The sequence below is a fragment of the Zophobas morio genome, unplaced genomic scaffold, assembly GCF_036711695.1.
Source record: "Zophobas morio isolate AGI-343-1 ecotype UQ-CSIRO unplaced genomic scaffold, CSIRO_AGI_Zmor_V1 ptg000059l, whole genome shotgun sequence".
Taxonomy (NCBI): domain Eukaryota; kingdom Metazoa; phylum Arthropoda; class Insecta; order Coleoptera; family Tenebrionidae; genus Zophobas; species Zophobas morio.
The window spans coordinates 9,782-36,519 of NW_026972164.1; the positions used below are offsets into that span (position 1 = coordinate 9,782).

The window sequence follows — 26,738 nt, forward strand, 5'->3', positions numbered from 1 at the left end:
AGAACTTAGAACCCAAACTGGTATTTCTAACTTTTCTCGTGAAAACCGGTTCTCTAGGGGTAAGGGCATGTTTCTTTAGTGTACCAACCGATGTAGTAACTTAAAAACTTTTTAGTATACACACTATGTCATAAATTCTTTGAAGTTAGTAGATAATTTTTGTTAGTGGCTATCACGAGCGTAATTTAATTGGTGCATCTATTTATTCATCTTCCATCATTGGCTTCATAATGACATCGTTAACAAAAATTTTATTAATTTTTAAACATTTGCTTAGCGTTTATTGCATATCAAATGAAAATAAAATATTGGTGTTGGATCGACTGCTTGATACAAAAGTTCAGCTTTTAGTACAAACGTGCGCTCCTAGCCTGCGTGACGGGAGTGTCAGAGTGTCGGACTAAGAACTCGGCAAGGTTGCAATTCTATACCCCCTATAAAGAAACGTCCATTTTATTAAGTTATTTTGTATAGCTGCAAAATGATGAAGCAATTAAATATTAATCCTCTTTATTATCCTCAAGATCAGAGTCCAAGTAGAACTGTTTATAAAACGCCAGTAAGAGAATCTACTGAATAAGGAGACCAAACACAAAAACAATTTACTTGATCAAAATTTTCTTTCGTAAATGCCAACTCGGTAATCTCCTCCAAGTAAAGAGCGTCCTTGCAACACTTTAATAACAATTCTTCCTTGTTATCCCAAAAGGCATGCAGGACCTTCAAGACTTTAAATATTTATAATATTCATTGTAATTGATTTAATTGCTAACCTTCTCAGAGCATAAACGCAGTTACTAAAAGCTTCCCCACGGGATATTAATAAATTATACAGGGACAAAAACCCTTGAATTTGGTGAGGAACTATTCCTAATTATTTAATCAAAATTAAAAAAAGCTTGCTTCGGTCACCATATAATATGGAGTACCCAAAGGGGTCTCCTCAACTTCAGTGCTGGAGATAGAAAGGTTAACAATATTAGGCAATATTAACAAAATAGTAACGGGTATACAAAGTAATTTTAAAGTTAAATTTTTTTTAGTACTCTTATTTTAGTGCAAGTGCACTTAAGGGTTGTAAGTTCAGAGAAGATAATTAAAAATATAAATGAACTGACCTTGCCGGATACTGCAAAAAGGAAACAAACAATTCTACTGTTAAAATGCTTGCTATAAAGGGAAGGCCTATTTATAAAACATTAGCAGGATTCCTCGGTATAATATCTTTTTTAGTTATTTTTTTTTTAGTCAACCTTTTATCCTGTTAAACTAAAACTGCGACATTGTATTACTTATATGTAGATTAAGGTAGAGGAAAGTCTTTACAAAAAGGTATTTTATTAGCACACATAATTGCAATAGCTTAAAAAAAAAAGTTAAAATTATAAGGGACGCCCACCATTGCATTATTATGTATACTGAAGGAAGCTACGCAATAACATGTAGTAATTAGAGTGCATTTATAGTAGCAAAGTCAAGTTTTTTGATTTGATTAGGATGATATACTAGTGGTCGAAATAGGCCTGGCCTCGTCAATGTACACTACTGGTCCAATGTTCTGCTTTCAAAGGGCTTGATGTAGATAATTAGCAAAGAGTCACATTAACGGTTTGTATAAATATTATTCACTGGAGTCACAACATCCGAGCAAAAGTAACAACCTTAAATGAAAATACTTAAAATATTCAATTAAAACCTTTTTCTATACCGACTACTATCATTATTTTATCTTAATAATAGTTTTTTAATAACTCAAGCGTTTTTTAAATAGGAGTATCGTAATTTCAATGGCGCATAACCACAAAAGAATCGAAACCCAAAGCGGTATTCATACAAATCTATTAGTTTATCCTCAACAGATGAAGCTTAATAAAATCTAAAAGCTGCTTAACTTTATCATGAGCCTGGCAAAGGACGGTGGGCAACCACCTGCTTTCACGACTATCAGTTAGCAAGAATACAGCGTGTTCGATGACAAGTTCTTCCAACCTAACCCTTTCACTTTCAATAATCTAAATATTTAAAAAAAGTCAACTCACCTTAGTAGGTAAACTTAACGTCTACTCTAGCAGAACCATGGAAATAAATCAATAAAACTTTTCTCATGTTTAAAAAATCGTTTGTTAGAAAGTTGCACGATTTTCTAAACTATTGACCAAATGGGAATTGCAAGACTTACTAGATATTGTAATCTCTCCTCAACCTTAACAGTAAACTTCCATGCTTTACTCGTTTACAAAGCTGAACAAAAATACTCTCGTATAACATCGCAATGATACGTAAAAATAGAGCTTAACAGACTAAACAAGAAAAAAGAAGTACTATTTATTTTGCTACAAATAATTTTATTTAACTAAAATGTGACAAACCCACCCTAGCTTGAAGTAAAAGAGCCTCTGTAATAAGTACAATGATTAATGAAACTATTTAGTTCACGTTGCTTCGATCAGTTAGCTAGGTCGACCTTAACAACATGTCACTAACACTGATGTACTCCGACACCTTAGCCAAGACAGTATTAGTTCAAGGTTACTTGACCTATCACTAGATACATAAGCCAAATGCCGAAATGCACCATTGACCTAGCAACGAGGCATACTATTATTAGTCACCGCTCATCACCAGAGCAGCCACAAAGTTCGCTTTTGTTTTTGTAACTTGCGCCGACAGTGTTTTACTCTAGCAACTTAGCCAATATTGCTAATGTTTCAGTAAAGGCTCAAAATGCCCTTCATTTACTAAGTCTAAGAATAAAAAGCTTCAGGAGTCAATGCCAGAATACCTCACTTCGGCGTTATTCTAAAAAGTTCAAGGTTAATTAGCCTTTACTAATTAATAGTCAATACCCTCTTAAGGTTGGCCATAGAGCTATACGGTTCTAGTACCAAACACGAAGGCACCAGGCGCAAGGCATGTGCATAACCATCACGTACGCTCCTTGACGCAAGGAGATGATATCTGCCAAAGAAGTCAAGCTAATATGAAGGTTTTACCAATTTTAAAGGTCTATCTTTCCATACGACCAGTAAAGAAATTACAGCTTTCCAGAGTAATGTGCAGCCCTGAGCTTAAAGCACACCGCAGGAAGGTAACATAATCACGGTCCATTGGTTTGTAATTCCATAAAGTAGCCCGAAGCATTAACTCGGATACTGCCATAATTTGCTATGAATGGGAATTAATAAACAGTGAGCTTCCAAGAACAGCCGCCGTGCACTGCCGAACAGAAGAGGGTGACCTGAGCCACGGCAGATAAGCCTACATTTGCACGCCATTTCATCTCTACACCGAAATCCATCGTGAAGCCTAAAAGAATACCACCCATGGTAGACGCTTTTTTAATTTGGGAAGATTTTTTCCGACCTCTTGACGATAATGGCTTCGCGGCAAAAAGCAATCCTCGCTCCATTAATGAGTGTACACCAGCACCGAGAATTGCTAACAGCCAAAGGCCTCAAAAGAAGTCTAGTGCTACCACTAACAGCCTAACCTACACAGCTGCCAAAATTGAATCTTTAAAGGATAATAGCCGACGCGTACCTCGCTGTGGTCGAGCCAATGGAGGATGCGACGCCAGCTCTTGCGCTGATACAAAAGATGCCACGTGCAGGAGAGAAAGAGCACACATCGAGAAAGAGCTAATTAGCTTTTATCTCTTATACGGATTTTAAACGACTTAATTCGTTAATAACACGCCCAAAGTGTCAAAGACAGTGCTTATACCCGTAGAAAGATAGCAGGTTAAATTTTTTGATTCTTGGGTAAATAGAACTAAACTAAAGACTAAAATAAGGTGTTGGCTAGGTTTCAACTGGCTTCTTCGTTCGGAGAGTTTTAGCAGTTAAAATTAACACCGTACAAAATAAATTAATCAATATGGTCGCCTTATATATATAGTACTAGTAGCTAAGACTATAGTAACACACATTATTACAGTGGAGTTACACACCGGCCACCAAGTCCAATGAGACAAGGGAAGAACCTAAGCTACAAGGAGAATCAGTCGCCGGCGGCCTTGGAAGGAGGCAAACAATCTTTGCTATCATCGCTCATTGCTAAACTAGGTTTCATGTTTGCTTTTGACCGCACCTACTTGCACTGAACAAGATCTTAACTTAGCAACTTAGCACAGTCCACCAAGGTTTCAGCCAAGGATTTCCATGCTTTCCCTCGGTATATTACAAAAAACTGCCCCGGAAGGCAATGCTAGTACTCAAAGTGGAGCTGTCCTAATAAGTGAAACAGTTGTGATCTGTTTGTGTGTTTATTATTAGGGTTTAGCTATAAAGTTCACTTAGATTTCATCCGTTTAGGACCAAGTCTCGTTAGTGAGCAATACATTACTAACCATAATGTTAAAACCTAAGATACAGGTAAGATTTAATTTTCCCGAAGGTCTTTACCCAACCTAGAGTATCTACCAGTTTTAAAAGCAGATCTTTCGACCCGTGCGTCCTTAATTATGTTTGATTGATTAATTCAGCTAGTTATTGCAACTGTAGAACTCTCCGAAGTACTGCAGAAACCTCACAACACAGAACTCTAATAAGGAAGTTACCATAATCACGCTGCATTGGATTTCACTGTTAATTAGCCGTTAGTGTCATAGCTGATCTCAAGTAGATTGTTTCAGTTTTTACGGACACCAAGTTCTGACTCCTTTGCAGAGTAGAGATATAAATGACCCGTTGAAGTTAAGTTTACTTGCCCGCAGCATTCCACTCTTTGGATGGCAACCCATTAAGTAACCTAGATCGAAACCATCGAAAACTCGTTGGGATTAACGCCTAAGTTGAGCGCTAATTTAATATATAGGGCCAATCTTTTTTGAACACTTTACGATAACGCTCTGGCGGCAAAAAGCAATCTTTGCACCGTTAAAGCATGTACAGTGAAATCCCGAAGCTTTATCAGTTAGGTTCAATTAAACGGTCAAAGGCACCAAAAGAGCACCTAATGCTACCATTAAATTGCACCAGAGTGCACAGCGGCCATGAAAGGATCTTTAAAGGATAACTGACGCGAGCCTCGCTGTGGTCGCAGCGATAACCAAGGAAGCCTTGCACGTCCCGCGCTAAAAATATGATAAAAAGATTCAAAAGTTAAGATAAAATACTCGCACAGGACGAGCGAGTGCAACGAGTCCCGAGCGAAAAGCTCCTATTTCATATACGAGCGATTCTGGTATTTAAATATTCTAGATAATAGCTCTGTTTTAAATAATAATAATAAAGTTTAATAACATTGATTATTATTAGTAGGTAACAGCACTCAAGAAACGTCACTTAACAATTATAACGATAACAATCAAGGATACTTTTTAGTTAAAAATAATCGCACTTACTTGCACGGAACACGAGCTTAACTGAGTAACTTAGCATGTTCACACAAAAGTGTTCAACAAGGAAATCCCAAGGCCTTTCTAAGCAAATTAGGGTTAAAACTGTATCTAAAGGGAGGTTAGTAGTCAACGCGAAGCTTCAAATTAAGTGAAAGAGTTGTTATCTCTTTGTGTGTTACTTAACTTTAAAGCAACATGGTCATAACTCTAACAAAACAAATCTAGTTAGAGAACGCAAAGGCGTCAAGCACAAGGTAAGCACCTTGAATGGATGCATATAAATCTGTTAGAGGTAGCTATCAATGCAGAAATGATAAAGATAAAGCTCAAGGACTTCCCATTTCAGTGAACTTAATGAAATTTAGAGATCACTGTCCAGATCTATAGACCACTCGTCGATACTCGGAAATAAGTACGAGATTACTACCACACGAAGGAGATTCAGAAATAGGCAGCAGAGCCTCGATTTGGACTAGGGTCAAAGTTAGAAACCAAGATTACTTCCTAGTTGGTGAGATTATTACTAGTATCGACCTATTGAAGTTGAAGTTTTTAAGTAAGTTCTTTCACCTTGGAAGAATATAAGACTCTTTTGGATTGAACTTGAATGAGTAAAGTAGGACTCGAGTTGGGATAGCTTAATAAAACATATAAGATGAAGTATGCAAAAAGACCCTCCAAAAGGCATAAACAGTACTATTACCCATAAAAGTGGAAGGAGGGGCCGCTACTTTCGTTTGCATTAGTAAAGGGAACAATACTATCATACTACTCTCTCTGATAAGTACTACTCTAAAACTGCTGCCATTCATGATAATAAGTACTCTTTTATTATTCACAACTAACTCCACAAGTGCCCAGCCAGATTTAGCTCAAAGCTACAGTAGTTAGACACTAAGCCAATTTCATCAAGACTTTTCTTTAGCTACGGAGAATAATTAGGATATTTTTAGTTTATATTTCGAATTGACACTTTTCATTATTAGTCTTGGAGTATGATGCTAGAATTATAACCTATATAAGTAAGCACTATTTAAATGCTAAGAAAGGCGGCGCAAACTACGGTCTAACCATTAATAACTAGAGTTATACCCCTAAAGCTACCGTTAGCATGAAAGTCTAGTACCGAACCCCTGCTACTACTCTATTGAAGCCTAGTACAAAGTTCTAACTCTAGCATAATAATATTTTTTTTACAAATAGTTCATAGCTAGTTTCCAGCTAGTCATAAAGCATTTCGAATCGATGCGAAGAGTATTTACTGACTTGACACTAAGTAAAAGGAGTCAAAGTTAATCTAAAAATTAGCCTTAAAATTAGTCAAAATCAGCACAAATTTAGCCAAATAAGTCTAACTCGTTGAGCACATCTCACAAATGGCAGATATGGAAATGAGTAAAGTAGTGCACGATACAATGTTAGAAACAAGCATCTCGAACCGATGTTTATTGTGTTATTTAATACCACTCATCATAGCAACCCTCTTATTAGGGTAACCCAAAACGCTCTGTTTTCAGTTCAGTTAGTTAGCCAAACTTTATTCTAGAGTACAATAGAAGCTTTTGTCCGCAGCCGTTCACCATAGATAGTCGCTGGACATACTAGTGTCTCTAACTTAGCCAAAGACTAGACAAAGTCGAATGGATCTGACTAACCGTGATAATGTCACTAACTAATACACTACTTTGAAGCTAGCTCGATACAAAGATACTTTAACTAGATAGTTAATTCTACTTTTACCTTGTAGAGTCCTTTGATGATTTCAAAAATACCAGAATGATAATGGATTAACTCCAGTCAAATAGGGATAAATTCCCCGTAATCTATCGACTTTAACTGTCTCTTATCTCTAATATACCATTCAGTTTAAGCAAAACTAAACAGTAAATCTTTAGCTATCTTTTTGATTAACCTAGGTCACTGTTTTCGGGTAGTCCGTTATCGGCTAAGTCTACACAAGACGCAAGCTGATCCTGAACAATGTTACCTAGAGCCATAGTCACGCCTTACTGTGTTCAACTATTACCTTGAATGTAAGATAGAATAAATTAGTTTACTTTATCTTTTTAGCTGGAGTCAAAGAAAGCAGTAAAGCATAGAAATTGTCCACTACAACTCGACTCTATTATTTTACTATATTAATTAAATTTATTATTTTATTTCATTTTAATCATTTATAAGATAGTTAAAGAGAATAGTAGAAGAAAGTCTGACTAAGCCAGACAGAAAGGTTATTTTTCCTACTTTAATCGTAGTATTTGGGCCTTAATAGTTTTTTATTCGGTTTGAATCTATTAAAAACTATTATCCTTATAATCTTGTACTGGCCAGAGTCGAACTAGTTTCTTACTTCGAAGATTTACCATCTAAACACAATACTAATTTTACTACTTTCTTCATGAAACTATTCCAAATTCAGGTGGTTCCTAGCATTAACTCATGTACTAACTTTAGTACTGAGTGCTTTAGAAGACCCTGAGACCAAATGCCCCCCATTGCTGTGTATCCACAATGTCAAGAGTAAAAGCCACTCTTTTGGCGTACACTAGGGAAGCTTCAGCCCGTTAAATAAAGTTAAAGTAGGTGTATTTCTCCCCGTTATACTTCGTAGTAGACAATATAATTATATTTCCTACTCGAGCAAGGCCTTTTTTTCAATTGTTGATTGCGGTTTTGCTTGACTGAGGGAACTTAAAGTTTACGACGAGATCTCTAAATGCCAAGTGTCTAAGAATAGAAGTCTCAACTTTCACTAATAACATCTCAGCTGCAGAACAAAAGCACTTTTTCCGAAGAGCAAAGTTCAAAAGACATTTTCTTTGCCGAGAGATAAAAATTTATGAAATGTTATTGAAACATCAGTCCTCACTCTCGAAAACTTAAGTGTGATGGACCTGAAGTGCCAGCTCATATGGAACATATTTCTTGTAGAAGGGAAGATTGTACCAGTGCAGAAGTTAGCGCAAATAAAGAAAAGCTTTTTTTTAAACTGTAAAAAAATAATAAAACTGGTTATTTTTACATGTGGCGTTCATTGACTGCATTTTATTCATTGCCAAGAGAAGGCCGTCCCTTAACTAGTACGAAACTTATCCATACGGCCTTGTGCAAAAGGGTCTCCCGACTAAAAAATATGATAAAAAATGTATAATCTATTACTTTACTTACAATAAAGTGTTAATAAAAAAAAATTTAACTTTTTATTACTTTTAAAACCCACAAAAAAATAGCCTTAGAATTTTCCTGCTGCTGTTTATAAAAAAATTGATACAATTTTAAAAAAAAATTCTTTTTAGTTACTTTTTCCTACTAAAGTAATAAAAGCGTATAAATTTTAGATCTGTTAAACATTATATAACTTTTTTAAGATATTATTAAATGCACAGGAATTTTGCATAAAACTAAAAAAATTAAAGACTTACAAGTTAGAAAGTAACTACTCTAAAGATCCATAAAACTTAACATATGTAAATCACAATTTGTATAATAGAACCGACCACCATGGGCAATTCAAGCTGAGACTTTAGATCTTGACAACACTTTCCTAGCCCTGCTTACAACGCAACATGCAATAGCAGGTTCACGTCTTATTTTAGCAGACCGGGTTTTTATTTGGTTTAATTAAATTTATTTTGAGCTTTCGGATTAGTCTAAAACATTTAATTGCAACAATTTAAATTCTGTTTTAAAAAATTACAAACCCTACCCTAGGCAACCTGAAAAAGCTACTGTTATTTTTAGGAATTACCAGCGTACTGATAAACCTACTAATGTTAAAGGCTCGACACCCGACGCTTACATTCCGAATTTACTAGAGTCTTTAGAAGGAGGTGAACAACCTCTTTTAGATTTTAGATTTTGTTGAATGTCTTAGTGGAAAGTGTTTAAATAGAGTATCTAAATCTGTTTAAAAAAAATATATTTAGTAAAAGTATTTAACTTAGTATTTACTTAGTTGTCCTCCAGGCTACTAAGCTATTTTTTAACTTCAGCTATAATGCCCCCTAGACGTTTAGTCTTTGTTTTACCTTTCTACACTAAAATTGTAACCTTTAAAATATCACTGGCTCCTCTAGACAAAACGTAAAACTAAAACACTAAAGACCCGGTAAAAACCGAAAGGAAAGAAGGGAAGAAAGAGCAAAAAATATATGGCGAGCCATCTGTTTTATTAAAAGAAATTTGTATATACCATACATACCTTAGCGATAGATTATTAAAGGTGCCTAATAAACATATAGTTACCCTCAAAAATTCAAATTTTGAATCCGTGCTGCGAGGTGGTAATTAAATACTGGGAAAAAAAGGGTTGATAGCATTACCGTGGATAAACAAGAGGGGGCGTTAGGGCACGGCATAAGAGGTTTGAGGACAGAAGTCATAAAGTTGATTATTGCATTTTGGGAGTATCTCCTGATATGGGCCCTATTGGCAATCTAGTTAGACTACATAAAACAATAGAAGAAATACAAATGTTCTGGCTCTTTTACTTTAGGAGGATTTCTAAATATATTGTTTGATGCTCGTCGCAGGCCACTTGTAGATTTTATACGAGAAATTTTTATATTTTTAAGTAGATTTTGGACTTTAAAAAAAAGTTGTTGATAAAACTAAAAAAGTATTTTTTTGTGGAAAATCCATAAATTTTATTACTTCGATTTTTTCCTAATGGTGGATGGCTTTCATTATTTTTGGTCTGGGTTAAAGTTAAACTGTGATGAATTGGAATTTTGTATGCCTTTGTTTTAGGGCCTATTGGTGTTTTTTTTTTTTATACTTAAAATAAATGTTATCTCTACCTTTTGTTCATTACATACTATGTTATCAGATATATATTTTATATATACTTCAAACTATAAAATCTTTTAGGTAGATTTTTGCGACCAAGTGAATTGTTTACAAACTTCTATGGGTATATCTTAGCAATAGTATAAATAATTTACTTGACTACAGTACATTTTTTTGAATTACTTTTTGTCTTAGCACTTCAAGTGTTCCTTGCTATTTAGTACTCTTTACTCTTTGACTTTATTATCCTTCCGTCGAGGCCTTATATTTATCTCATTACAAGATCTTTTATAGCTATATAGTTTATCGTACCAAGTCTATATTTCGCAGGTGTACTAAAAGCAAAACAAACTGATATTACCTTTCAAATTTTTAATAACTGATAACATTTAGTATTTTTTGCATATTTATAATTCTAAAAAATTCTTTTCTATAACATCTAATTTATAACCTCAAAATATTAGTAAAAAAAAAAGATAATATGTTAAATAAATAAGGACTTAAGTTGAACCTTCGAGGAGATCTAGGAAAACTATAGGTGTTAGTGTAGCTTACACTATATAGTTGTTTCGTAAAAGTATAATACACCTAAAGTACTAAGAAATTGAAGGTTCCTTTCAAACCTAAAAAGAAAAGTTCACTGAGGTTTCAGTAATCAGATTTTTGAAATCCTATAACTAAGATTAAATAATTTACCTACTTCTAACTTTATCTATAAAAGAAGTAATTAAAAGATGTAAAAATTTGTGATTGTTGTAGACGAGATTAAAGATACATAACAGAAGTTTAGCTTTATGGCTATTTTTAATATTAGCTTTATCGGGTAATAATGACTTTTTATTACTTCCCGAATTGATTTGCTAAAATAGTTTGAAATCTTATAGTATATGAATAGATTTATAAACTTTTGTTAACTATAAAAATATTTTATTGATAATGAGACCTGTCTCAATAATTTTATCTGCAGAGGTTGACCAACAAGCCATGAGAGAGTGTGTTTGTAACGACATTTTTAGTAAAACATTCAAACCCTCAAAACTCCTATCACAGCCAACCCCAACCCTAGGGAGACCTGAAAAAACCCCTGGAATAGTGGGTCACCAAATCATTGAGAGTAAATGATGAAGCAAAAGTATTTGGATTGTGCTTGTTGGCTTCCTTAATCACTTCTTTAAATTTATTCCAGTCCGTATACCTCTGTATATATTTCAAAGGGTTAAACTCTGAAGGCCAATTTCGTAAAGCACGGGGAAAAGGTCCGAGGAGAGATCCACTAGCGTGGTTAAGTTTGAGTCATTTCGTTATGTTTTTTATAATGGCAATATCAAGTACATCTGAGAGCCCTTTTGTAAATAATATGTGTGTCTGTTCTAAAAGACCGGAAACAAGAAAGCCTCTTTTTTCAGCGTAGTTGTACAGTTTAATCCATAATGGTTTCCCACTTTACTATTCCAAGAAGGATATTTGTAGTTCAAATCCCTGGAAAGAATTCCAGTTACATGTTGGTTAAAAATACTGACCCGTTCTTTAGGTAACAAAAGCAGTCCCGGAGACTTGCATGCAGGAACGATAACCATGTTCCCTTGGCCATAAAGATTGACCTTGATAGTCACTGCTTCAGTTAGTTTTAAGTTGGCAAGCGGTGTAAATGAATGAGCTATCTGCTATTTAATTATAATAGCTGCTTCTCCTTTTCTCAAGTAGGTCCATGTCAGTAAAGCTCGTAATTAGAAAAAGTTATAAGATGCGTCCTGATGTTAGATGGTTCTCACTTTTTAAGGCATTATCAATTTTCTGACTATTAAGAAAGTGTTGAAATCCTTCTCTTTTGCACAAAAGACCGTCCGCGTTCCAAAATAACATGCGAGCATATTTAGCTGACATTAAGAGATTATCATAAAAACTTTAGAAGAAGATCATATGACATTCTTGCCATTGCTAAAATGGTCGTTTTTATATTCTTTAAATGATGTTCATAGTCCTTTGACTTTGGCTTCATGTTAACGGCAATTGCGTAGCTCTTCTTGTGGGCTAGTGAATATTTTCTGAGAAAAAAGTTCTTTATTTTGAAAATTCTTGGAAGATGTGCAATTAATTGTCTGGGAGTATGGCTCTGTTGTGATTTGTTGAGGTGCGCATTTGAGAATTTCTTGGGTGATAAGGGCAACCTCGACAGTCAATGATGTGCTTGCCTTGACAGTTAGCGCTATTGGAGGGACATCAGGCGTCTTCGTGCAGCTACCATTTTTCCTGGTTGCTTCCACATTTAATACACTTAAAGGCAGAGGTACAGAAGGTATAATTATGACCAAAAAGTTGACAGCGGCGGCACCGGCCAATTACGTTTGAATTCTTGAGTCCTTCAAACGTAATTTAATAACGAACTGATTTTATTTTATATACCGAGCCTTCAGATTTTGGCGAGTGTACGAGTACTAAAATAAGAACCTTTCGTTCTTTCCAATAACTATCATAGGAACAACCTTTAATGGATGAAAATCTTGACTGCGTAAATCTTCCTCAACTGCGCTACTGTCAAGTTCGGGAAAAATTACTTTTAGTATCACTTTGAAAAGCCTATCCCCAGGAAACCGATAAGCTGTAAAACTCGTAATTACTTTCTAATAATAATTTTCTGGGTCAGTTGAAAATTATTAGAGGAAGACAGCAATAAGGGTATTTTTAGAAGAAAATTGGTCACGTTTCTTATACGTAATAGGGAACTACACCTGGCCAACGTTGTTTCTCACGAATATTTTAAGGTGAAACATTCTCTTTGTCTCCGGAAAGTTTTTCGAAGTTGATATGTTGAGTTTTCTGTTCTGTGGGATGTTGTCTATTGGAAAACTGAGTGTTTGAGTTTTGAGTAGTTAAATCACTCAGTAAAGACGGTAATCCGTTTATATCAGTGCCTTGGCCTTGTAAGATAGACCAGAAAATGAATCTGAGCAGGCATTAGGTAAAGGAGCAGGTTTGCAAAAGATTGAAATAGTTTAGCCTGTTTTTGCTAATAACTGTAAAGGGAATAGATTCTAGCTCGTTAATTCTCTTTTTCGCTATTTTTAATTCTTTTTATAGCTTTTCATTTATGGCTAGTATCTCAGTGATGTAAGCTGCGGGATCTTTACCAGAAGAAACAAGAGACATGTTAAGCAATATATATAAGTAAATAAAGTGATATAGTAAAAAATAAAAATTAATATATCTAAGTTAATTGAGTAAGACAGATATATATATAAAGAGTATTGGCTTAGGCTTAGTTTATATATTAAAATAGAGTAGTGATTAAAGTTTTCGTTGTAGTAATAAAACATGTAAATAAGTATGTTATTAATAGCAAATCCGTAGTAAAAAGTAGAGGTGCACAGGTCACATCCAAAATCGGCAAGAGGACTGGGCAAGAAAAACGTTTCTATAAAGAATCCTGAGAACTTTTAGCTTTATTAAAAGATATCAAACTAGAAAGTAAAGACATTATAGAACCGCTTTATACAAGTATTCTAATAGAAAATTGATGGATTTCTGTAGCATTCTTTCTAAAAGGGCCTCCAGGCCAAATTTTTTTTTTTGTACATACTATGAAGCTATCCATCTTTTAATACATAATAATGTCTTTAATGTTATGTTATACCAAGAACTAAACGGGGAATCCTATGGGCAATTCCGCTGCCTCCAGCATTGGTTACTTCATATTCAGTGTATTATGAAGCTTTAAAGTTTCATAAATTCTCTCCTTATATAAAGTTATATGAAAGAAATATGGATGATATACATTGCTCATATGGTTAAAAAAAAGTTCAACTTTCGGACTTAATCAGCCATATTTTCAGATTGTACTAAGCTAAGCTGGCCTTTAGAGGTAAACCAGAATAATTCCATTTTTTTTTATATTTATATATTTGGAAAGATAATAATAGAATTATTCATACAACTAATGAAATGGAACTCAATTTATACCTTTATTAGCACTCAACTTTTGTCCCGCACCCCCTTTTTTAACCATGAAAGACTACGAAGAAGTTTTTGACAACATGATGAGAGGAATCAGCTTAGCACTCCACTTTGATGATTTCTCTAATAATTTTGTCAAAAGCAATGTCATTGTGTTCAACTAATCTTTCATACAGGACAATGTCCCGGGAGAGGTTATTGATACTTTCAGATGTCTAAAAGTTAATTTTTTAGACCACGTTCGAAAGTTTTACAAGAATAGAAAAACTATTCAAGTGGAATTTAGAATCTACTCGAACAATTTTCTTAAAGGAATTTAAGAATAACAAATATCTGAAAGTGATCAATACTGATAAAAACCAAGGCCCTGCATTAATGACCACAATACAGTATGTAAAATGGTGTAGCGACCAGTTACAAATAAACATTCTTATTTCGAAATTCAGAAGCGCAATAAAGAGGAGATATTGACAACGCGTCGAGATAAGATTCTTGGTTTTTATCAGCAGTTAAAAAGAACGTTGGATAAAAATAATGACTTTATGAAACTGACCAGAATCAATTTACATCATCTGGATAAGACTAAACTTTATTATTTTTACGGGTTAGCCAAAGTACACAAAAAAGATTTTCCTAGATGTGCACCAGACATTAGACCATTAGTTGCGTGTGTTAATACACTTATTCCTGGTCTGTCGAAATGGTTCCACCATCCCTTCTTATATCAGGAATTCTGGTAATATCCTGACTGCTATTCAGGGTACCATTTTGTCGTCTCATCATGAACTAATGTCTTTAGATATTTCAGCCTTATATACTTCCACTCCCCCATGGAAGCATATAAAGAGATTAAAAAATATATTCTAGAGTATTTTGTACCAATTCATGGTGGTTTGTTTGTAGAAGCTCTTCGTTTAATTCTGAGTACTGGTTATTTTGAATTCTATAATAAGCTCTACATTCAAACGAACGGAATTCCTATGGGAATCCAGCAGCCCTCAGTATAGCAACCCTTTATGTTGCTTACTATGAATCTACCAAATTATACCCTCTTTTAAAATCCAATCTCATCTTATATAAAAGATACTTGGATGATGCATTGGTGATTTTAAAAGATAATGGGAGATTCTTAGAGAAAAAAATGCTGGCCATCCTTAACAGTATCTCTGGTCCAAAATGAACCAAAGAATCTATGAAGGATGGTAAATTACAATTCCTGGACATCTGTATTCATACTGATGGTAAGATGGTATGGACAACATCGGCGGAAAAGGATACAAATTTATTTTTATATTCTACCCCTCATTCGGCACATCCGCCAGGAGTTGTAAAAGGTATGGTGAGAAGCTTAATTTCTAAATATTACCGACAAAATTCTTTTCGCGAGGATTTTTTATCATGTTGTAACAAACTTTTTGCAAGGTTAATGGAGAGGGGACATTCCAAAAAAAGATTATATGTAATATTTTGATACGCTTTCTCAATATTATCTAAAGAGGAGAACAACGATAACAACCATACCTTTACGAAACGTTTCTTTTTTCATATCCGATATGACCCGAACGGACCGAGGCGAAGTTGGACTAGAAATGCGCTCGCTACGAATGTTATATCAGCTATGACAAATAATTGCCCTATAACGATTGGATATTCCGGACCTCGGAATATCAATGAATTATTGGGTTCGAATCGTTTCGTAAACTCGGAAAGTGGAGCATTATTAATTAGAAAAGGAGGATAGCTAGCTAGCACTGATTCTTTTTTATAATGTTCCTAAACCTAATATTAAAGTCATATGCTTTTTTATATGAAATGTTCCCGAACATTTCTAATTATTCTGGAAACCACTTTCCGAGTATAAACATGAAAAGGTATATAAGAGGTTCAAAAGCCCTCTTCTAGAACTTTTCGCTTTTTCGCTTACCACGTGCCCTCAAATTCCACTGAAGAAGCCCCGGCAGCAGAAAGGATCCTGATTCAAGATACTTTTTTGAACAATCAGTCAAGCTTGATTCAAGGACACCTCTGGAGATTTTAGCGAAAAACTTTTATTAATAAAACTATTCTATACCGCATACGAAAGTTTACTGATAAAAGAAATAGTTTGAGTATCTTCAAGAAGCTTTATGATAATTTTTGTTTGCAAAGATTATCATAACATCTAACCCTAACCGAAACCTATTGAAGATTCTCTTAAAGGAACATTTTTTTTTTCAAAAGGAAGATGGAACTGCCGCTCTTCAACAAACTGATAGAGGAATTGTATGATGAACGTCTACAAGAGTGGAAGAAGTTAAACAAAGAACTCTTAACCTCTCTTTCAGTCAAAGAGTCCATATCTATACATTTAGCGAGCCGAACAGCTCCTAAAGCCTTCTTAATCACAACAACCGTGGTTGCAGGTAAAACGCTTTCGAATGCGGTGCCCAATTACCAGGATAATATGGACAAGGAAATCCTTCTTGCCCAAGAGGAATACTATAAAAAGTTGAACTCTATTCTCCTAAAAATCGAAAGCGATAAATCATCTCTTCTCCAAAAGAAAAGAGATGAAGTAATCTCAAGTTTGGAGCAAGATCACAACCAAGTCATGGTCCTGACAGATAAGATGCCTCCAAACATAAAGAGTCAACTCTACATCGAACTACAAAATAGTTTGAAGCAATTCAAAAATCAAACCCAAAACCTCGCCTTGCACCACTCGTTCGGTGAGATTAGGAAAAGAATAAGAACTAGCAAATTAAATCAAGGAGTGACTCAACTGTCCAAAGATTTGAAACAAGATCCTCACACAGCGCTTACATCTGAATTGACTGACATAAGGAAACGAATGTTGGAATTAGAATTAAATCAAGGAGTGACTCAACTGTCCAAAGATTTGAAACAAGATCCTCACACAGAGCTTACATCTGAATTGACTGACATGAGGAAACGAATGTTGGAATTAGAAATAAAGATGAAGGATGTGTCAAAAAACTTTGGAACGGGAGGACAGGCAAACTCCCGTATAAAAAAGCCTCTTCCATCATCTTTGTCAACCAAAAAAGAAAAAGAAAAGGGGATTCCAGACGTAAGAGTGGACATCAAAGACGCAAAGCGAAAGCCAAACGTCTCCGGCAAGAAGAAGAAAAGGAATCCTTTATGGAAGCAGCGCCAAAAAGACGCAACTTCCGTAAAGAAAACCTTCAGAAAAGGAGAAAGTATGTCCAATTAATTTTAGACAGACAAAAGGTGTTAATCACGAAAGCATATGTCAAAAACTATGCCTTCCATGACTTAACACCTGAGGGGACTATGATACCTTGGAATCTGAAAACCACTATTAGTCTAGGACTCAAGTTTTGTCCTACTCCTCCTGCTCTAACCATGAAAGACTATGAATATGCTTTTGACAACATGACGAGAGGGATTCACTTAGCATTCCAACTTGCGGATTTCTCTAATAATTTTGTCAAAACCAATATTTATGTGCCGAACAAGTCTTTCATACCGGACAACGTCCCCGAAGAGGTTATTGATACTTTCGGATGTCTGAAAATTAACTTTTTAGACCAGGATCGAGATTTCTACAAAAATAGGAAACTATTCAGATGGAATTTAGAATCTGGGCAAAGAGTTTTCTTAAAAGAATTTAAGGATAACAAACATCCGAAAGTCATCAATACTGATAAAAACCAAGGTCCTGCATTAATGACTACAATGCAGTATGTAAATTGGTGTTGCGACCATTTACAGATAAATGCTTATCTCCAAATTCAGAAGTGCAATAAAGAGGAGATATTGACAATGTGTCGAAATAAGATCCTTGGTTTTTATCAGCAAGTAAGAAGAAAGATGGGTAAAAAAATTGAGTTTATGAAACTGACCAGAATCATCTTGCATGATCTGGATAAGACTAAACTCTGTTATTTTTAAGGGTTAGCCAAAGTGCACAAAAAGGATTTTCCTAGAACTACACCAGACATTCGACCATTAGTAGCATGTGTGAATACACCTGTTACTGGTCTGTCGAAATGGTTACACCACTATCTACTACCTATAGTAGAGACCACCCCTTCTTATATCAGGAATTCTGATGATATCCTGACTGCTATTCAGGGTACCATTTTGTCATCTCACCATGAAATAATGTCTTTAGATATTTCAGCCTTATTTACTTCCATTCCTACTATGGAAGCATTTAGGGTGATTAAAAAAATATATTCTAGAGCATTTTGTACCAATTCATGGTGGTTTGTTTGTAGAAGCTCTTCGTTTAATTCTGAGTACTGGTTATTTTGAATTCTATAATAAGCTCTACATTCAAACGAACGGAATTCCTATGGGAATCCAGCAGCCCTCAGTATAGCAACCCTTTATGTTGCTTACTATGAATCTATCAAACTATACCCTCTTTTAAAATCAAATCTCATCCTATATAAAAGATATTTGGATGATACATTGGTGATTTTGAATGGACAATGGTGGATTCTTAGAGAAAAAGATGCTGGCCATCCTTAACAGTATTTCTGGTCTGAAATGGACTAAAGAATCTATGAAGAATGGTAAATTACAATTCCTGGACATCTGTATTCATACTGATGGTAAGATGGTATGGACAACATCGACGGAAAAGGATACAAATTTATTTTTATATTCTACCCCTCATTCGGCACATCCGCCAGGAGTTGTAAAAGGTATGGTGAGAAGCTTAATTTCTAAATATTACCGACAAAATTCTTTTCGCGAGGATTTTTGTATCATGTTGTAACAAACTTTTTGCAAGGTTAATGGAGAGGGGACATTCCAAAAAAAGATTAAATGTAATATTTTGATACGCTTTCTCAATATTATCTAAAAAGGACAACAACGATAACAACCATACCTTGACGAAACGTTTCTTTTTTCATATCCCATATGACCCGAATGGACCGAGGCGAAGTTGGATTAGAAATGCCCTTGCCACGAATGTCATATCAGCTATGGCAAATAATTGCCCTATAACGATTGGATATTCCGGACCTCGGAATATCAATGAATTATTGGGTTCGAATCGTTTCGTAAACTCGGAAAGTGGAGCATTATTAATTAGAAAAGGAGGATAGCTAGCTAGCACTGATTCTTTTTTATAATGTTCCTAAACCTAATATTAAAGTCATATGCTTTTTTATATGAAATGTTCCCGAACATTTCTAATTATTCTGGAAACCACTTTCCGAGTATAAACATGAAAAGGTATATAAGAGGTTCAAAAGCCCTCTTCTAGAACTTTTCGCTTTTTCGCTTACCACGTGCCCTCAAATTCCACTGAAGAAGCCCCGGCAGCAGAAAGGATCCTGATTCAAGATACTTTTTTGAACAATCAGTCAAGCTTGATTCAAGGACACCTCTGGAGATTTTAGCGAAAAACTTTTATTAATAAAACTATTCTATACCGCATACGAAAGTTTATTGATAAAAGAAATAGTTTGAGTATCTTCAAGAAGCTTTATGATAATTTTTGTTTGCAAAGATTATCATTACATCTAACCATAAACATGAGTAACTGAGATTACAAGTAAATTTTGGAAAGAAACTGAATTTTGATAATTTTTATAAGAAATGGTTTTTCTTTTACTTGAAAGATAAGTTCAAGCAACGGCCTTTTGGAGTGAAGTGTGCAGGGTTAGTGGAAAAGTAGACGAGTGAGTAACGATCGCCGCTGGTGTGAGGACGAACCCAATGACAGAAGCGGCCTAAAAAACATTAAAATATATAAAAAAGTTCAGAACGTACAAAATTCTACGAGACCGTCAAAGCAGACTAGTTTGAAGCGAGTGTCAATTATGTAAATGTATCTTTTATTTTCGCCCAGATTTGCTTGCTCTTTTACGGATCCGAAGCAAAATCCAGCGGGAAGAAACTGACTTTCAATCGAAGTTGTGTGCTCTTCTAAGCACAACTGACCTGGCAAAAGCGGCAAACGCGTGATTTATGAAAATAGTAATTTTTTAAAAAAATATTACTGGAGACCATTTTGATAATCCCCTAAGGAAAACGCGTACTGGAAAGTGGCGTCCTGCGCATCCGTGTGGGGCGAGCCCACAAGTTTTTGGTGAGGGCCAGGTGGCTGTACTATACTTAAACTTAGTACTGATCAAAGCGGACTAAAATTAAATATGCCATAACGAAACTTTGATAGCCGGAACAGTTTCCTTTATAAATGCCTGCGCCAAAATTTGTAATCTATATAACAATTATAATTGCGTTATAAACTTTGATGGTGGTTAGATTTGACTGAAAAAATAAAAATAGGTTTTAATTATATATTAAATTCATCTTTTTTAGGGTCAAACCCCAATAAAGTATACCTCCTCCAAGCATCATCTTCATATAACTTATTAAGCGTTAAGCACAACATATCCATCCGCAATAATCCAATTAAAATAAAAAAGGATGTACAAGGGAAAAAGTAATTAATATCGATGCTTTTGTATAAAAAACTTTGTTCCTTAAAAGTTTTGAGGGCCAATTAAAAATAATCAGCTCCTTCAGTAACTCAATTAATCTAGAAATTTTCCCAGTCAAGGTGCCAGCGAAGTATAGTGTAGAGCAATTTACAAGGGATTGTTCCTATGAAGAGGAAGCCCTTCACAAGGAAAGTAGCAAGTCGACGAGGGAACCTACGCATTGGTGAAATTAAAAGTAAAATAATTTATATAAATAATAAAAAAACTTAACAAATTTAAATTAGAGTTAAAAAATATTGAATTGACTTTCTAAGAAAACGAACAGTTTCATAGAACTCAGCCAGCTGCTCCCGGGGAGGTACGCTCAGCAAAGGGCCCACCCCGAGTGAAAATAGACGAGCTTGAATTTCCGAATCACTTAGAGGATAAAGTTGAGCCAAAATCGGAGGATCGCTGGAGTTATTAAAAAAGTTTAACAAAAAAAATTAAAAAATAAAAAGGATCCACGAATCATCCGAAAGAAAGCCGGCGGAAACTAAAAAGATTGATTTCATTGAAGCAGAAACGACCCTTGCAGATTCGTTGATTGTGTAAATAAAAATTTCAACTTATTTAAGTTTAATTACTTTTTATAAAAAAATACTTAAACACTTTTTATAGTTTAAGTTAATCTTTCCGAAAATAAATAAAATGTACAGCAGAAACCTCAAAGTGAAGGTTTCATCTACAACAACGCCGTTTAAAAAGATTTGAGCCCTCTATATTTTCAAAAATGAGGAGATTGTATAATCTTTAAAAAAAAGTATTTTATAATACTTTTGCTTCCTGTGGGCTTTCAAAAGTAAGAATTGCGTAGCCAAACCAGGAATTTTCTAAATACATCCGTTATTATAATTATTTAATAAATGCTAAAAAGTACCTCTAGTAAAGCCTGCTTTAAAAGACTTCTGTTGCACTATATAATTATCTTGACATTTCTTTATGTTCCCACGATAACCTTAACAAGATAAATACAGTCAAAAGACTAATTTCAATTGAAAAAACTTTTAACGAACTTGAAAGAAATAAAAGGAGGCTATTTTGTGTGCAATTTTTAGTTGTTGAAGGCTATATAAAAATCTTAAAACCTTTTTTGTTTAAGTTTCTAATGTAGGGTTTAATAAAAGATTCTCCTGAAAGGCTAAGCCTTAAAAATAGCTTATCTAAAACCTGTTTATTAAATAATATTAATTATTAAAATGAAAAATATTTAAAAGGTTTTAACAGTAACTTCATATATGTAAAATAGTAAAAACTTGTACATATATATTATTATTAGATACAAAATAAACTTGTTAAAACTTTATTATAATTAAAACCTTAACACTTGCATATTTGGGTGGAATATCACCTAACAAAAGCTCATAGTCTTCATTGTCTTTCATACTTGTAACAAAACTTCTATGAAAAAAAAAGGAAACCTATAAACTTCTTTTAAGTTCAATATTATTGTTATGGGTCCTTGATCACGGAAGCTTATACAATATAATAAATTTAGTTATTTTAGAAATGGGGATATACGGGGAATAGCTCACAACTTGTACTTCAAGCAAACTCACTTTGCCACGTTACAAAAGTTTAAATAGTTAAGTGTGAAAACAATACCAACTCTTTTACTCGCTCTCTTGGGCCTTTATTTTTAAAATAAAAAGTTTTTATACATATTACCGTTAAATTTAGATTAAAAGCCTATATATATCAAACTTTTAAGTTGACTGAGGGAAATTTAGATCTGTCGCTAGCGGAGTTCTCGGAACTATCTAACATACAGGCACAGGCTTAATAAAAAAAGAATAAAGAAGACTGCCTAAAACAAAGACAGTATTTGAAAAATACGTCGCAGATAATAAATAGTTACGTTATTTTTTGGTAGTGAGAAGTATTCTGTAGACTAAAAATTTCTTGACATCTTGTTGAATAACTAGACTAAATTTTATTACTAATAGCATCCGGTAAAGCCTATGTGTAGTAACTAACATGTAAAGCAAGGTTTTAGCTTATCGCTTGATGTCAGACAACTTTACTATTATAACCCAGGTTTTATTTTAAGGGGTATTTAAAACTTAAAAAATTTAGAAGTCCTCATACAAGAAAGGGAATGTGCAAGCTAACATCTTACCTAAGCAGGAAAGTACAATAACGCAGTGACATTCTAGCTTGCTATCTCTATATAAATCACACTAATTCTTAAAATATTACAACTTTTAAAAGTCTTTACAAGCAATTTCCTTTACATGAACAAAAAGATTTTAAAACCGGGTGTAAAGGTGTATACTTTAAAATCGTTTATATATTAAACATATAAAACACACTTCTTCATCTACCACGTAGACTTGAATGCCTAATAAATAAAAATATATTGTAAGCCGTAAAATCACTATCTTTTAGAAATTATGGAGTTTGTGAAGTCAACATGCCCTTTAAAGTTTTTATCAGTTAAGAAATGTAAGAAAAAATCAATATTGTGTTTATACAAAGGTAGCATTTCCTATTTTTCTCCATTCTCAGTTATATGTAATAGGTTGCAGGAGCTAGATAGCTTGGGTTTAAGTTATGTTAGAGAAGCGCGGTTCGAAAGGACTACTCTTAAAAATGATTAAAACTTCGAGTAGATCCAAGACTTGAAGGAGGTGAAATCTTCCCTGTATCTGTAAGCGTTAAGTTTAGCTAACTTCATTGTCACGAGAACTGATGCTCATCAGATGGCTTGGTTTGTTTTATAATTTGAGCTAATTAACTTGGTTCATAAGGCTGAACAATGAGTACTAGCATTGCCCGCTGAACAGTCCACATTCTTATGCGGCCCTTAGGCAGATCAGTCGTAGCCAATCTCTTAACTCTTTATAGAAATACTGACGAAAACTGCTAAGTTGCATACTACACTACCTACACTACTATAATTGAAGGTTAGTACCAAAGACGAAACGCCGCTATGGCAAGATCTATATAATGAGTGATGTTTACTATACACTATCTCCTTTGTTCCGAAAGATGCAGTTTTTATTTAAATGACTGAGCTTGTAATAGTACTTGTGCTAATTTAAGCATGCGGCGCGGCTCTGGCAGAGCTCATTTTTTGGGCTTTGCTATGGGCTTAGATATATGTTTAGATTGGTACTAGTACTATATGTAGTGTATAGTACTATTACTATATATATTACCGCCCCGCTCCCACTTGAAATATTAGGAGTTTCTCTCAGAAGACGAGATAAGACAAGTACAAACAGCTTGTATAAAAAGAAATTTCCATATTTAGTATATCCCGGGAATAAAGAACTATCTGGATGCTAAATCCGTTCTACATAGCCTATATCTTCTACTCATCCTTGTAATTTCAAATAAACTAATTTTAAAACAATACATCCTAAAAGCTAGAATACCGCAAATCTGCTATATTTAAAAATCTATGAAGGTTTTTAAAAGATGTACATCGAAAGATCTGTAAAGGCGATTTGTTCGTCTTACTAGAGAAAAACTTATTTTGCTCCTTCAGGCTCACGTGGCTTTTAGCAGATTCGACCCTTAATTTTCGTATACTTTTTCAAAATTGCTACCTCTAAATTCCTCCGCGACCACTTTTAAAAGGCTGAGATATTCAACCCTAGCTGATGAACTGTCGGGCGATCATTTGCGAGAAAAAGGGAAAAGTGGTTTCTATTGTGATTAACTATTGCCTTATTTTCATCAGTAAAATTATAGTTTAATTTTTTGAGTTAACCAAAAAAACATTTTTACATTAATATTTTCTCGGTATTACTTTGCCGGGAGGCGACTTTCATTTGTTCTTTAGTTAAAAGGAAGTAAATAGAGATAAAATTTATTGATATTAAGAAGACATGAGCTATATGAGTGGTTCGTACTACGGACTTTCATGGGTTACCTAAAGAGACGGAGAGTTTTAAGACTGCTTGTTGTTTTCTTCCTAAACAGAAGGTACTCTAACGGTGTAGTAACGCAGAGTAGCGAGCATTAAGTGGAGTCTTTTTTAGCTGGTGCAATTCTCAGGACGAAAATTCCTTGTTTAGCTACTCGTGGTGACTTTGCGCTTACTTATAGCGCTTCCCTTGGTTTAAAACGGTGTCATAAACCTCGAAAAGCTAAGCAGCTGAATGGAGTTATCCCCTCGTACAACCAAAGAAAAAAAGAAGGCCGTTTATTTCTATGTTTTTATTAAAAAAAATTAAATAATAATGAGTTTCATTAATTTATTAAGTATTAAAATATAAAGCTTTATAGATTTCTGGAAGCAATAAAAAATATTTAGCATGTTTTTCTAGTCCCTCGACGTTTTTTAAATAATCTAAAAGAAAAGAGTGGGTTTTATTCCATGTCTCTTGGCTTACTTCCCCGCATGCATCCCAGTTTGCAAGTTTTACTTTCATATCATTATCGCACGTCAAACAGACGTAATCGTCCATTAAGAGGTTTAAATTATCAATACAGTTAGCATAAATCTCGTCATCTTTATTATATACTAGAAGGTCCTGACCTAATTTTTTTGTAAAGTTTACGAAGGCTTCAAGTTCTTCTAACTGTGTATTGTTACAACATGAAGAAATAGCATTTGGGCAATAACCACGAACAACGCACATGTCAACAGTGCACTCACTGCAATTACTAAAAGTTTTATTAAAGATCAAGTTGCAATGTTTACTATTGTCCCTACCACACGAGGCACGACGAGTTTGTGTAGAGGTTAAATTATCATTGCGATTATTAAACTGTCTTAAGGAAGTCAACGCTAGTAAGGATAGTGCAGCGCCTCCATAGAAAGAAGGCATTGATGGACTCTGCTAGATTTCTATAAAACTCTGCTATTTATATTGGAAGTTGAAAAGAAATAAACGACTTATAAAAGGTGTTAAAAATTTTTGGTAGCGACAAAGTTCTGGTGCGTTCTTCTATGGTGAAAACCTTAAATGATTTTAAAAAAACGCTATAATTTTACGGTCTTTTTATATGCTTCTCATGTTTTTATAGAGTAATATATTAAAAAGCTTCTTATTCAATTTTTATTTTTTATAAAGTACTATATTAATAGGCTTCTTATTCAATTTTTATTTCTTATGAAGTAATATATTAATAGGCTTCTTATTCAATTTTTATTTTCCATGAAGTAATATATTAATATTTTTACCACAACGTGAAGGATAAACTTGCTATTCAGAAACTTTGTGGCATAATATCACCTTCTTCTGGAACTTTCAAAGAAACTGCTGAGCAGTTTATTGGTGGACTTTCGTCTCTTGTGAAAATATCTGCTAAACTCCTCGCGGAAGTCAATTATCTTTTTAGCAGCGGATCTCCATTATATTTTAGTGAAATTATCAACTAATGAGGGAAAAATTTCCCAAGAGGGCTTTCCTTTCCTTTGGTTCGCTGAAAAAGTTATCTCATTCTTTATGACGCACACCTCAAAGTTTCCTGTGTCCCTGAAATAAAAGCTATTAGCCTTTTTGTCCCTTTTTTATTTCTATTGGTTATAAAGTTACCGCTGTTGCTCGGTCAGTTTTTTTCCTTTTTATTTTCTGTTATTAACATTACTGCCATTTGGGGATTTAGATGGCATTGGCCCCGTCGTTAACATATGGGTGTCGATTGTCTCTTTCGATTCTTTCAATTAAGGTTTCTTTGCTGCCATATAGTATTTAATATAATAATTACTTTTTTTTTTAGCAACTTTGTGCAGAATTTGTTGGGGTCAGGCGAAATTACGTGACCAGTTCATCTATCAAAGATCTGAACGTGTTTAGGCGTTTTTTTACCACTAAAGAGCTTTAAATGATTTCTATAGGAGATTTTTTACAGTATCTCTTTCTACATAATTTTACTATGTTTTAGCGCATTATTCAATTGTTTTTGTAAACATTCTAAAAGCATTCATGTCACCTTAGCCTGTAAAGCTTTGAGAGAAAGAAGTGTGTCGTAATTACGATAGATTTGATGTAATATTATTATTTAAAATTTGATTTGTTTTTAAAATAATCTTTAGGATGTAGAATTGAGTATACTTCAAGAAGAGTATAATATCACCGTTAAAGAAGATTCCTAATGGTTACATATATATATATATATGTTACTTAGTGTCCAAGTCCTTATCCAGCAAATAGAGCAATTGCGAGTGTGGGCAAATAATGCACGAATAACGGTGTAAAGACCAGTGCTTTGTATGTTAAACACGTAACAGAATT

General features: G+C 34.2%; 1 protein-coding gene and 1 long non-coding RNA gene across 5 annotated transcripts; both read right to left on the minus strand.

The window, feature by feature from the left end:
• Positions 1-288: 288 nt before the first annotated feature.
• On the minus strand, positions 289-1,342 carry LOC135143492 (uncharacterized). The gene is made up of 6 exons (XR_010282805.1): positions 1,254-1,342; positions 1,119-1,185; positions 930-955; positions 774-870; positions 607-720; positions 289-542 (listed from the first exon to the last, which is right to left on the minus strand). It is a non-coding gene; the product is annotated as an uncharacterized LOC135143492 (long non-coding RNA).
• An 18,213-nt stretch (positions 1,343-19,555) lies between these two features.
• LOC135143475 (uncharacterized) lies at positions 19,556-21,991 on the minus strand. 4 transcript variants are annotated; one of them, XR_010282791.1, is made up of 13 exons: positions 21,867-21,991; positions 21,636-21,717; positions 21,428-21,505; positions 21,325-21,380; positions 21,214-21,266; positions 21,016-21,078; positions 20,832-20,961; positions 20,660-20,721; positions 20,410-20,606; positions 20,233-20,284; positions 20,072-20,173; positions 19,850-20,000; positions 19,556-19,794 (listed from the first exon to the last, which is right to left on the minus strand). XR_010282791.1 is itself a non-coding variant. In XM_064075341.1 (8 exons), exons 1-8 carry the CDS (start codon positions 21,930-21,932, stop codon positions 20,656-20,658), a joined length of 594 nt encoding a protein of 197 aa, XP_063931411.1. In that variant the 5' UTR covers positions 21,933-21,991; the 3' UTR covers positions 20,642-20,655. The 4 variants fall into 4 exon arrangements, 1 of the variants encoding a protein (XP_063931411.1); XR_010282790.1 differs by having other exon boundaries at positions 19,850-20,005; XR_010282789.1 differs by having other exon boundaries at positions 19,850-20,005; positions 20,065-20,173.
• Between the last annotated feature and the right edge of the window lie 4,747 nt (positions 21,992-26,738).